Here is a 13,541-nt window from a genome sequence, read left to right as displayed (position 1 = left end):
ATTGAAAATTTCCATCAATTGAAATCTTGTATGATCTTTTCAGAAGTTTGTAAGTCTCAATCATATCACCCCTTCTTCCCCCTGTTTTCTAGTGTCTGCAGACTATAAATTCTCAATCTGTCTTCATAATCAGTACTCTACAATCATTTTTAACACTCTCCTTTGTACTGTTTCCAATATATCAGAATCACAACGGAAACCAGGAGACCAGACCTGCGCACAATAGTCCAAGTGAGGTCTTATCAAGGCCTTGCATAGAGGCAAAATAACATACTTATCTTTATCTGTGAAAGTTCGTTTCAACATTGCAATTACCTTTTGAGTTGTATTTGCAGTCTTTGCCACATCGTCCCCAAACTTCAACTTCCTATCTATTAACACTCCAAGATCCCTAGCCTCATCAGTTTCTTCTAGCCGAAGTGAATGACTTGACATTTACTCACGTTGAACTGACACCCATTTTCCCATACCCACAATTCCAACCAATTCAAATTATTCTGCAAGTACTACATATCAGCAGAATTCCTGATTACCTTACCTATCTTTGCAGCATCATCATCATCAAATAGCTGTATGTCGCTTGTCAAATCCTTCCCAATATCATTAATGTACAGATTGAATAAATCCTTCCCAATATCATTAATATACAGATTGAATAACAGTGTACCAAGAACTGATCCTTATGGTACACCACTTGTTACCACAAGATCACCACTTGTTACCTTGCAGACTCATATCCCCTGTTACCACTTTTTGATTCTGTCAGTCAGCCGTCCTCTTATCCATGCTAATGTTGTATAACCCAAACCCATTTTCTCCAATTTATGCAACAGTCTGCTATTCTGTATTCTGCCAAAAGCCTTAGCAAAGTCAAAAAGTATCATGGTATATCCATTCCCCTTGTCTAGTTCAGTTGTCCAGTTGGTAACATTGTTATAGAATGTGAGCAAGTTGCTAAGACATGACCTTCCCTTAGTAAACCCATGTTGTTCATTGCAAAGTAGAGATTCACTGTCAATTCATTTCTGAATGAGAACAGTAACTAATTTTTCCAAAATCTTCATCACCACTCTTGAGATATTAATTGGTCTATAGTTGGATACATTGGTCTTTGCACCACCCTTATGCAATTGAATTACCATGGATTCCTTCCATTCCTGCGGAATCTTCCATGTTCTGACAGTTCAGCTGACTACTGTTTTAGTATACATGCTGATATTCCATCAGTCCCAATTGCTGAATTCTTATTCAATTTGTGCAACAGCTCTAAACCCTCGACCTCACATACCTGCGTTCCTTCATCCAGTGAAGATGTAACAGTGAGCTCAATGTTGCGATCACCAGGTTGATAGCTTTTAATAAAATGGGCATTCATTAATCGACCTCTTGTGCATCTGACAACTGGATTTATAAGAGTTATTCTTTCTTTTACTTGCAGCATATCGATAGAAATCTTGTGGATTGTCTTTAGCACGCAGAGCCAGTTTCTTTTCATACTCAGGCTTTGCTTTACGTACAACCAGTGACGGCCCTAGGAATTTTGTCGCCCCTTTCCCCTAAAAAAAACTTTTTTAATGGCATCTTAAAAGCCACGATATTAAGCTAGGCTTCAACATGTCTGATCATAAATTCTAAATAGTAACATTAGCTAATAAAAATTCTTAAGTTAGTGAAAAATGATCATAAACTATATTTCTTTACAGAAAGAGAGAGACAATTAACCCTTTAACGGTGGAATTTTGTTCTGAAAACGTACATCTGCATGGGTAATTAAAACCAATTGCTACTAATATCGACATTACTGGGATCGCAATGAGAAGTACTTGCCATGAGCTCAGAATTTTTGGTTTCGGTCCTTTCGTTTATTTTCTCTTGTACTACATTAGCTGTTTCAGTTTTTAAATATTTATGCCAAGCCCCGCTTTGTTTTTGAATGTCGCCTTCTTTTTCTGATTTTCGTTTGCGACATTCTGCGCCTGATGTTTTTTTTTTAATCGAAGGACCTCTTCAGTATGAATTAAAAAAAAATATACTGAATTTTATCAGACATATTGGAATGTTAAAATTATTTTAAAAGCCAAATCCTAATAACTGTATCCAAAAAGTATTATTAACAATCACTGCACAACTGTATTATCAAAATAATAAATATACTTTGTATTTATGTGTTTTGTTTCTATTTCTTTAATTGGTTTACTCTTAACCAATTATCTCGTTATGATCGTTTGGTCTCATTGGTTAAATGAGATTTACCCTCAGTCAAGGTCAACTCACGGCCATCAATAGAATCGGAAATAAATGCAAAATAGGTGTTCTACTATAGACACGTCGTCTGATATTAACACTGACAGTGCGATATTAAACGCAACATAATACTACATTATTTAAAATTATCATGATTTAATAATGAAGTTTTATTATATAAAAATTTAACGACTTCCTGAAGTCTGGTTTCAACAGAGAAGGAATAAATTACTTTTTTTTAAATGATTTATTTTTCGTATACTTTAGGCCGATTTTGCCGCTCCCAAAAACTTGTCGCCCCGTGCAAATGCACGTGTTGCACCTTCGGTAGAGTCGGCCCTGCGTACAACAGTGACTATTCTAGCCTGCTGCTTATAACTTTCATAACGAACGTTATTCTTATGCAAACGATATTCCTGTCACATCGTCCTTTTCTTACGAATTTCTTGCTTAATAAGATTACACATCCATTTGACTCCTAATCTATTTATTCTTCAAACTCTCGGGACACATTCTGATCACGTCATTTAAGTATTTTTAAATGCTTCCCATGCACTGTCGATGTTATTTCCATCCAGCAACCGATCCCATTCTACTGAACTCAGTATACTCCTCAGTTGGTGATAATTTCCTGCTTTATAGTTCAACATGTAACCTTTTCTGAATGGAACATTCTTAAACTTAGTCACTTCCCAAGTGAGTACCGCATGATCACTGTCACCAACCGGAGGTAGAATAGTTATATATTAAACTGAAACGCCCTCTTACACTATAATCAAATCTAACACTCTTTGACATCGAGTTCCTTCTGTCACATGCTGCTTGAGGAAGTTGTCCCGCAACAGCTCAATAAACGCATTTTCATTCTTCTCGTAAGATTCTACTGCTACTCAATCAATATTTGGATAATTAAAGTCTCCAATTATGATTATTCTTTACGTGCTCATCTTTTCTATTTGGTTATGCACTTCTTCATCACTAGCAACCGATCCACTAGATCTGTAACAACACCCCACTGTAATTGATCTTGTTAGATTCCACCTCACACCATATGGCTTCAAACTCAGTGCCACATGAAATATTGTTAGCAGTAGTACTACTACTACTAAAATCATAGGACTCAACTCTAATTGGATTCAAGTCATCCGATATCATTAGCAGCACGCCCCCTCCTCTCCTATCCTCCCTTTCCTTCCTAAAAATACTGTACCCTTGACACTCGATACCAGTTATTATGTCTGATTCTGATAGCCAGGTCTCACTTATACCTACAATCTGAGGTTGCCACATACTGACTAAGGCAACAAAACTCTATCCCTTTGATTCTTTAAAGATACTTGTGACATTAGGATTATAAAATATATACACGTTTACACAAGAATATTATTATTCATATTTTTGAAGAAATATGATTTAACAGCCACTTATACACCTATTAACAAATTATCCACCCATTACCCTTCTTCTAAAGATAAATGCTCAGCTATGTCTCTACCTGGTGTATATAAAGTTCCGTGTAACTGTAACCTTTCCTACTTTGGACAAACTGGACGCTCTATAGAAAAAAGAATTCAAGAGCATCAATCATCCATTCAGCACAACAAACCCGAGAAATCTGGATTAGCTCAGCACCGAATAGAAACACGCCACAACATCCTTTGGCCAAATACTCGCCTCCTACATAGATGTCACTATAAATATGAACGTTTATTTAAAGAAAGTGTGGAGGCCCTACTTCAACGTCCTAACTTGAATCGTAATGACTATATCTGTATCAAAAATTTGGGAAAGTTTAATCAGGATAACACATTAATTTTTTTTTTTTTAATTTACTATATTAGTCTAATGTTATTTAAGATTATTACATGAATTTCTGAATTAATAGCTTTAATTTAATCATGACTCTCATAAAAAAATTTACTCTTTTAATACTTAGCGATATGCAAAACGCGGCTCGTTCTATTTGTGAATGATAAATTGTTCGTATTCCACCTTGTTTTTTAAAACTATTCCTTATGTAGCCACTGAAGATGGTCTGTAATATTCAGACTGAAATATTTGTCAAATTAAATAATATTCTTGTGCATATATTTTATAACTGTATCCCTTTGTTTCTGATACGCCTAGCATTTGTGTACAGACATAATAAAACACCTGTTTGTTCTTTTGTATTGTCTTGTCTGCAGTCTGCCTGACACAGTTGGACAACTTGCAGATCTTTATTCTCTAATGCCTTACACATGTAGACATCTTTGCACACATTTGATGGGTCCGAACCGGACAAACACAAACACGAAATTGTTCTCTCCTCGTCAACATTTCCATGACAAAGCTCATTCTCGTCATTAACACAGTTATAAAATAATGTCGAACTTACCCTCACATTCACACCTTCCTCCCTTTATAATTGAGTTTCCCTGACTCTCTGTATGTTAGGTCTCATACCAGTTATAATTTTTTTCAGACTCCTGATACAAACATTTTAATTGATTAAAATGGTGTAGTACATTAAAATGGTCCCACAACTTAAGAAGCAATTTTTATAGCAAAATAATACATAAAATTGGTTATTTTCAATGAGCCAATTTTATTAATTTCGATTAACCATATCTTTAATGTAGAAACGAATGTTATTTTACTTTACCCTGATCTGATGTGTAATAAATGGCTTTCTTGTTCTAATTATGGTAAATTATGTAAACTCACGAGAGGTTCAGCTGGTGCACGTATACTCGATCTCCTTTGTCCAGCACCATCGTCTCTATACTGTCACCTGAAATTTAACGGAAATAATTTATCTGGTTTTTCACCAATGAGTTATCTTAGTTTTCATTTAAAACATAAATAAGCAAATATACTCTTTCATAACACGATTTATGCAGAATAAAACATCAAATTTTGAACATTTTAATCTTTTAAATGTTATACTTAAGTCACGTAAATACTTGTAGTTATTCCGAATTTATATGTAACAAACTGCAAAACAGCTTAAACTAATACAATTTAATTCCATTAAACTTTGTTATTGCATACTGACACTACCAAACTATACTTCTTAATATCAAAATAATATATCATCTTCATGATATCATGTTTCTTTACTAAAAGGTTCGCATGACATAAACTCTTTGCTTTACAAAATTACGTAATTATGTATGCGTGCTTAACCTCAATAATTTCTATCGGGTGTATCAACTTTAGATAAGGTCTCATGTATTTTAAAAGTGGGTAAAGAGAATGATGCCGAAAAAAAAATAGCATGGCAAAAATATTTGACCTACCCCAAGAAAGAAAATTTTATTTCTCTGCCAAACGTTAAAGCAAATACGCTATTAGTATCGCTTTATGCTTTAAAAAGGGTTACCGTTTTAAACAATTCGAATACTTCTTAACTTTGAAAAAAAGGTTTAACGATAAGCTAACTGTTCGATATTTCGAAGCAAAAAAGAAAGTGATAGTGGCACCATAATCTGGCATGTCACGCAAATATTCATACACTTGGTTATTTTTAAACAGAATAAGCCATTTGTTTCAAAGGCGGAAATTAATATTAACAGATTATACTGGTATGAAGAGCACTTAAAGAGTTCAGTCATGATTTATTGCAGAGTACGGTGATAAGCGTAAAGAGTTGTTAAACAGAGAGAAGACAGAAAAAATCTATATGACTTACTCTAACAAAGAATTTTTAAGCATCAAATTTTAAGCAAATGTGTCATTAGTGATGTGTATGTAATTCACACACACTTTTAAAACCACTAGTTTTTTTCAAGAGATGTGGATTAGGGGTGGATTACACATGATTATGTGTAATGATATCAAGTTAAGGAAAAATTAAATGCGGTGTAGAGGAGTTTTGCATTTCTAGTATTTTTTTTTTGTTTTCTGAATGTAAATAGAATTATGAAACCAAGCATGTTCATGCCATTATCTATATCACTTTTAGTTCTTATAGCGTATCACTTGTATATAATACCACGCGTAATTAAAGCACTCATTTTCATCAGTTATTTAGGAAAGCATAACTTGTTTCCATTAAGTTGCTTGAGCTTGGTTTCATACACTTTTGATAACTCGGTGCTTTTTATGCATCCTTACTTCCGCCTTCTGGATTTCTGATAATTTTGGGGTTTATACATCAATCACACTGAATGACTTTAAGAAGGCTATGGAAAGAAGGTTAATAAGAAAAAAATACGTACGTCCGAAAGCACTAAGCATATTTTTAAGCGAGTCACAGATTAAACAGCCTGTACCATGAGCTGTCTGAAACAAGTAAAATATCAGGACAATAGGATTTCCGCCAAAGAAATACCATCGATGTTAGCAACTGGATTACTAGTTGGCTGTGGTGTTTTTCCCTTTCATTCGATTCCGATCTTAGGTGACTTTGTAGGCATTGCCCACGAAGTATTCCTGGTGAGATTTTTACAGGGTTCACTTCACTTCACACCATAGTTCACTTCCCCTCCCCCAATTTTATCTGGGATCGGGACCGATATATGGTTTGGACATATTCATGACTGTAATCCATGTGTGCTCACGGGTCGGTATGCCTCTTCTGGGGGACGAAAAACCCGAGTTTCAGGGTGAAAAAACCGCCTACCTCAGTATGAGGATCGACTAACTCACCTTTCGTCGAAAGAGACCAGATAAAGGTTTCTCACGTCACTAACGGGAATGGAACCAGAGGTCTTTCCGAATAAAGGGCTTCGTCTATATTGGCTGAGCTACGAAGGCTTGGATTACTAGTTAGGAAACAATATCTTTGTTACAATATAGTAGTAACAGCTTTTACCTCTATAACACCTCTCAGGAGTAGCCCAAAATTTTCCATGCATTAGAACGCACAGAGCTACAAAATATTTTATCAGAGATATAATGAGGCTTCAATTTTGAATCATATGATTAGATATGACATATAGTGCAATATTCGTTTACGTGTGAATCACGAACTGACCTTCGGTAGGGATAGCGCGTTGCCGGCTTTGCGGAATTTTCTCTCTGCTGCTCAGCCGAGAAAAAAAAAAAAAACAAAAAAAACAAAAAAAAAAAAACACGAGTCACGTGTTTGTAGCCGGTATAAATTACAGGAATATGATGCTCCTAAGTCAGTGTGTCCGGTTGAAATGGCTGCAAGTAGTGAACTGACGGATTTTGAAAAAGGCGTTGTGATAGGATCATAGGTTGCAGGCCTATCTGTTCGGCAAATTGTTGACAAATTGGGCCATCCCAGGTCAACAATCAGTGATACCAGACTGAGATGGAAGCACAAGGAATCAACTGCAAGTGCTACCAGTAGTAGATGACCCACCATAATCATCGAACGTGACTGTAGGGTGCTAAGAAGGATAATATGCAAAAACTGCCATTCATTGGTCGATACGTTGAATGCAATTTTCCGCTTATCGACTGGAACACGAATGCACACAAAAACATTGAAAACCGAGGCTCACAATATGGCTTTCCATGGTAGGACCGTAATATCCAAGCTTCACATTACTCGAACAAACATGCAGCGTCGTCTACAGTTGTGCAAAAGAGCGTGTACAGTGAGATGACAAAGCTTGGAAAGTTGTGTTATGGAGCGACGATTACGCTACATCCTTTACCGAGCAGCTGGACGGGTATGGTGTAGCGGATGCCCGGTGAAGGTATTTTACGTTACCTCACCTCAAATATGAAATTCGGAGATGGCGGTGCGATGTATGGTCCTATTTTTTCTATTTTGGCCTTGGACTTCTGTTTATAGTGCTACGAACGAACTTCGAGAGGTATCTGAATATTCTGGATAATGCAGTGCTTCCTACTTCGAGGCGTTTCTACGCAACTGACTATTGTCTCTTTCAGCAAGACAATGCACTGTATCATAAGGCTGCCGCTGTAGCTGCGTGGTTTTGTGGAATTAAACGTCATCGCACTTGACTGGTCTCCACAGAACCCTGATCTTAACACTAATGAGCATATTTGGGATAAACTGGAGAGTCGGATGAGGTCAACGGACATCCAAACCACAACAATCTAGGAACTCATCACAAGCCTACGGGAAGAATGATTCAGAATTCCCATTGATTGCTATCTAGGCTTGTGGAAAATATGTCCCACAGGATTGCTGCAGTCATCGCAGCGACAGGAAGTGGTCCTACGTCTTATTAAATTGGGCGTATATGGCTTTTTGTTCCACGCACTATGTTGTCCGTTGACTTATTTCCAAGCAGTGTATTGCGTTTAACAAAAAAATGTATGCTATTTAGCTGTTTTCAAGTCATACATGTACATATAAACTCGGCATTTCTTTATTGAGCAGGAGAATATAAAGTTGAGTGTTATAGAAGCGAAATAAGGCATCTTGTTAATAATTTTTCTTTCATTTTTCTGTTCAGTAGTGCTTAATTTAAGAATGTAGTGAATTTTCTGTGTTGTGGAAAGGGCAGCTTGAAATTTAGAGTATAATTTCTGCTCAAGGGGCATGCACTCACAGATCTTATTGCAAATTTAGAAAATTAATATTTATTCTATTGATAAAAATGAATTAATTTTTTTGCAACAGAATGAATCGCAAAATGAATCATAACGTTTTTATTTTTGCAGATAAATATTTTAAATATTAAATAGGGGAGCAGTTATGTTAGTTTTTCTTTTAATCTGAAACTGTTTCTTATGGAAACTTGGACGAAGGTCAAAACAACTTTTGGGACTGCCGAGGAACTGTATTAATCTATAAAATACATAAATAATGTAGAAGAAAACTTAACCTTGGAAGAAAACATAGGAAAAATCAGCAGTGTAGCTATATTAAAAAAATTGAAACATATTTGGTATCATAACACCCTTGCCAAAAAACAAAAAACAAAAACAAAAAAACTTTCACATCAAACTCTAGTCAGAATTTCAACTGTGTACATAACAGAATTGAATTCGGCAACCATATTCAGATAAATAATAATAATAATAATATTTTTATGGTATTTCCCCTTTTTATCTCGACCCTTTGGGGAGACGGGTTGAGCCCTCCTGATGAGGGATTAAGTATATATAGTTTAATGACTAAGACGACGCAAAGGAAATGGAACCAGAACTGCTTAATTGACCAAGCTGATAGCTTGTCCACTCTTTAATCAGTAGACCGTAACTTCGAATTCCACTTTGGCATAAATATTTGTTGGGATGTTTTTAGACAATCGCCATGCTTATTGCAAATTGCTTGAAAAAGTGACGAGTTTTGCGTCGAAGGGAGGGTTTCGGAATAATCTAACCCTGAGCTTACTTCAACACTAAATGTGCGATAAGTTTACAATATTCAGTTCGATGTAATTTTCAAAATAAATAAATAAATAAAAAATAAAGTGTATTAAAAAACACCTCTGCATCCCACCCGATGAAATGCTATTTTCCAAATACCTTACTGGAGCTCATGCCACGTAATTTGAAATGAATTTAACCTAATATTTATTTATTTTAAAAAAAAAAAAACTGACAAATGAATCTTGTAAAAACACGACATTTTTTGAGCAAATGGAAGATTATACTGAGTAATTATTATTAAATAGTTATTTGTCTGTTTAAATCTCTCTCTCTCTCTCTCTCTCTCTCTGTCACTAGTGTGATGCTAGAAACACTTCACTTTTCCAACGGGAAAAACGAAGAATCATCTCCAATGTCTATGAAACGTAATGTCTGTAAAACTCTCTACTTTACTGAAGAATTGTGGAAGCTGTCCTACGAGTTTGAAGAGCAGAACGATGCATTAGATGCATTAAACCAGCACAACCACTGTTTTTCCAAGTCTTTTCAAAGCCTCGTTATAAAATTAATATTGAAAATTAACATGCTGTGCTAGTCGGGTGTCAAATCTTAATTTTTGTGACTTTCTTTTCTGCCTGCTCATGGAATTAATATTTAACGAGTTCTTCAAATTACAAGTAAGCAAGACATTCTATTCAGAACTAGGTTATTACGACTGCTACTACTACTGCATTCTAGGAATTCTGTAGTTCCTAGTAATTCGCTGTGCTACATTCGTCTCCTTAGTGATTTCGTGGCTTCTTATCAAGTCATGTGACAAACTTTATGTCCTTCTGCTGTATGCTGAATACAGAATAATCCTTTAAAATATCGCAGACATAGCGATGGACGGAGTCATATATCCCTGCACCACATAGATACAGTCACATAGCAACATCCTAACACAAACAGTTAAGCAGGGCGACACAAAAGCTCTGTTTTACAAGAGCGTTCATAATCATGCGTAGGCCTTCTGCTTCGTAGTCTGATTTTGTCAAAATTCGCGTTCCATAATCGGAAAGATCCATCACTCCCCCCTTTTTTTTGCTGGAAATGTACTTCGCTGAAATTGCCGAAAGGGTACTCTAAGAGGCATCTTAATTGATATTATGCTCACACTACACTACACACACACACACACACACACACACACACACACACACACACACACACACACACACACACACACACACACACAGGAAACTAGTGTAGTACAGCTTTTGCAGAAACTATTCATGCAGACAAACATTATATACCGTATTTATTCGAATATGACTCGCACTTTTTTCCCAAAAATTGGTGAAAAACTCATGGTGCGAGATATGTGGGACATGATTAAACTAAAGTTTTTCAGGAACAAAAACTAAATCGACGTTTATAATTAAATCCTCAGTATATTCATTATAATTTATAATTTATCACATTATTTATAAAATGAATGCATTTAAATTTTAATTATAAACGCTACTTAAGCGATCGGCCGCATTCTTCATCACGCGATATATTTGAATATTTAGGGACAATGAGCTGTAATTAAATTAAAACAAACAATCATCTACCCAAATAGCATCATCTTTGCTCCCGCCCAGGGTATTAGAAATGCCGTTTTTTTTATAAAAAAATTGGAAATTTTGTTTGGCAAAATCATGTCCCAAGCTCTCAAAATCCAGTTGCATAATGGTTGTTTCTTAATATTCTCTGCCGGAGTCAGGTCGTAGCCGCCGGCTGCCATCCACTTCATGTAGAACATAAACCGCACCTTATTCACAGCCTCATACCCGCGAAATCCAAGATCGAGTAGAAATCAATGCCTTCACTTCCACATTTCCTCTACTGGTGTTGCTTCCATCTCTATTCATATGATTGCTGCGGTATTAACAAAAGATCACCGACTAAAGACAAGCTGATGAGTGTTGAGTTGAAATGCTGATTCTCTTCAACCGAATTCCAAAATATGTGAAACGGCCATAACAATATTCATTATCTATTTCTTAAAGTTTTAAGCTTTTTTCGTGTGCGAGGTATATGCGAAAGATTTTAATTTCTTTTTTCATAAAGTAAAATCAGGGGTGCCAGATATACACGAGGGCGAGTTATATTCGAGTAAATACGGTACATGGGAAACGACAGCTTTAGAAATAATATCGACAGCCATCGTGTTTATTAACTTGTGAATTAACTCGTATACGTTTTTTTAACTATTCTTTGTGAAGTTCTGATATTGCCTGAGGATGTCCTTGTTGGCTGAATGAATATCACTTATACTCTCGAAGGATTTGTGCTGGGAATTTGATTCACACTATAGCAAAGGCGGCGATGAATTTCATAGTCCAGTGTGAGACACCTTGCTTGTTGGCGGACTTGAAATTGGTTCAAATTTCTTGTCTGGTTTCCAAACTATATAGCCTTTAGCTATAGTAAATACAGTAAATAATGCGTAGGAGATAAATATTTAGTGTTTTTTGTGGGTGAGGGCCACATGAAAATCCCCTTATTGATGAGACTGATTTCGTCTCTTATTTGTTATAGGTACGTTATTAAAAATTTCAGACCTAAATAGAAGGTAAAATGTACATCAATTATTATTGGTATATATTTTATTCTGACTTCAATGTGCATTGTATTGTTTGATGTTTGCACATTCTTTGTCAGACTTTTGTATATGATTTGTGTAAATAAGCGTTTTAACGTGTAAAAATTGTCTGCATAATACATCTCAGATATATAATAGATAATTCGAAAAAAGTATATTTGAGCGAATTTAGTAAAACTTGTACAATGCACTTAATGTCCCGTTGTTCTTGCATTTGCTCGAATATTATAATTCCGCTGTGGTGTCACGGAATTTAAAACCAAGGATAATAAATGTCCATAAACTATTTTAACGATCGTTTGACAATATGAATAAGAATGACTAGATTCGTTTTGTGACTAGGCAGGCTATTCATGTCTTTTCATGTTAATTGTAATTCGGTATTTGGAATTCCAGTTATCTCAGTATTTATTTCTATGGCATGATTAACAGAGGCATCAAAGGGGTACGGGACCATCAGCAACAACATGACAGTAACTCTTCGCTGTCTGGTCAAATCCCAAATTGTGTTAAAATTTGGGATTTGTGTTGTGCACAAGACTATATTTATGTTGTTCAATTTTGACTTCAGTCGGATCATTTTTATTGCGCAATTTGGTAAGCTATTCGAAGGTTGTTAATAATGCCACTAATGAAATTTTCTATTTAGTATCTGCAGGGCACGTAAACTAAATAAGCTCAACATTTTAGGGCTGTAACATTTTACATACCTGTCGGACCGTTTGACAGAGCTCGTTGAATTGTGGAACCTTCTCAGATACTAACAGTTCTTGTGAAGCTAAAGAAATATCGACGATCCGACAATCGAATCTTAACTCTGAAAAGTATCACTGTCAGTAACTATATACTATGTAAACAATTACAATAAGCTCGTTAAGGCTGTATTTGAATATATTAGCAGTAATATTCCATGCCAGAATATTCCAAAGCAATTTCCAAAAGTGATTGAGATTTTTTTCTTTCTTGCTATATGGATGATTATAATTCTATTTTCTTTAAGTTGGTGGAAATTTAGCATTTAACATGCAGCAAAACAATATTTGCCTTTGAAACTTATTTTGGAAAATGGCAGATAACTTACTAGAACATACCTCTCCCGTGAAACTTGCTTTAGTTTCACATTATTTAGAGCTTCGTGTTTTCGACAGTTATTTAGGAACTAACTGAAGGCTCACTTAAGAAAACTTCCAATTTCAAACATCAGATCCCATAGCAGTGAGATGGCTGTTGCTGTAAGAAGGATTCTGCCTGATAACTGACGATTGAGCAGTGAATCTTTTAGAGAATTTGTTATCTCGTAATTTGAGCAATTATACCGAAGCAGCTTTCTCACAGATAATTATTTTCTAGAAATTCGAAGTCGCTTTGGAAACTTTGTCAAAGGCAAACATAATTCGGTTAATAGTCTATACAACAATAA

The 13,541-nt window shown here is 35.5% G+C and overlaps 1 protein-coding gene across 5 annotated transcripts in view; it reads right to left on the bottom strand.

The window, feature by feature from the left end:
• The window catches only part of LOC150101293 (uncharacterized), a 117,224-nt gene that overhangs the window by 100,437 nt on the left and 3,246 nt on the right, over positions 1 to 13,541 (bottom strand). For 4 of the 5 annotated variants that reach the window (XM_090400135.1, XM_090400138.1, XM_090400140.1 and 1 more), the window contains exon 2: positions 4,951 to 5,017. In XM_090400135.1, the coding sequence (XP_090256261.1) occupies positions 4,951 to 5,017 (67 nt within the window). Of the gene's footprint in view, positions 1 to 4,888; positions 5,018 to 13,541 lie in introns of those variants that run through there. The other variant, XM_090400139.1, reaches the window with a different exon arrangement.

Source organism: Typopeltis vanoorti, chromosome 11, assembly GCF_054136105.1.
Source record: "Typopeltis vanoorti isolate ZY-2024b chromosome 11, IOZ_Tvanoo_1.0, whole genome shotgun sequence".
NCBI lineage: Eukaryota > Metazoa > Arthropoda > Arachnida > Uropygi > Thelyphonidae > Typopeltis > Typopeltis vanoorti.
The sequence above is the reverse complement of the archived record's forward strand: the minus strand, read 5'-3'. Positions and strand labels throughout refer to the sequence as shown.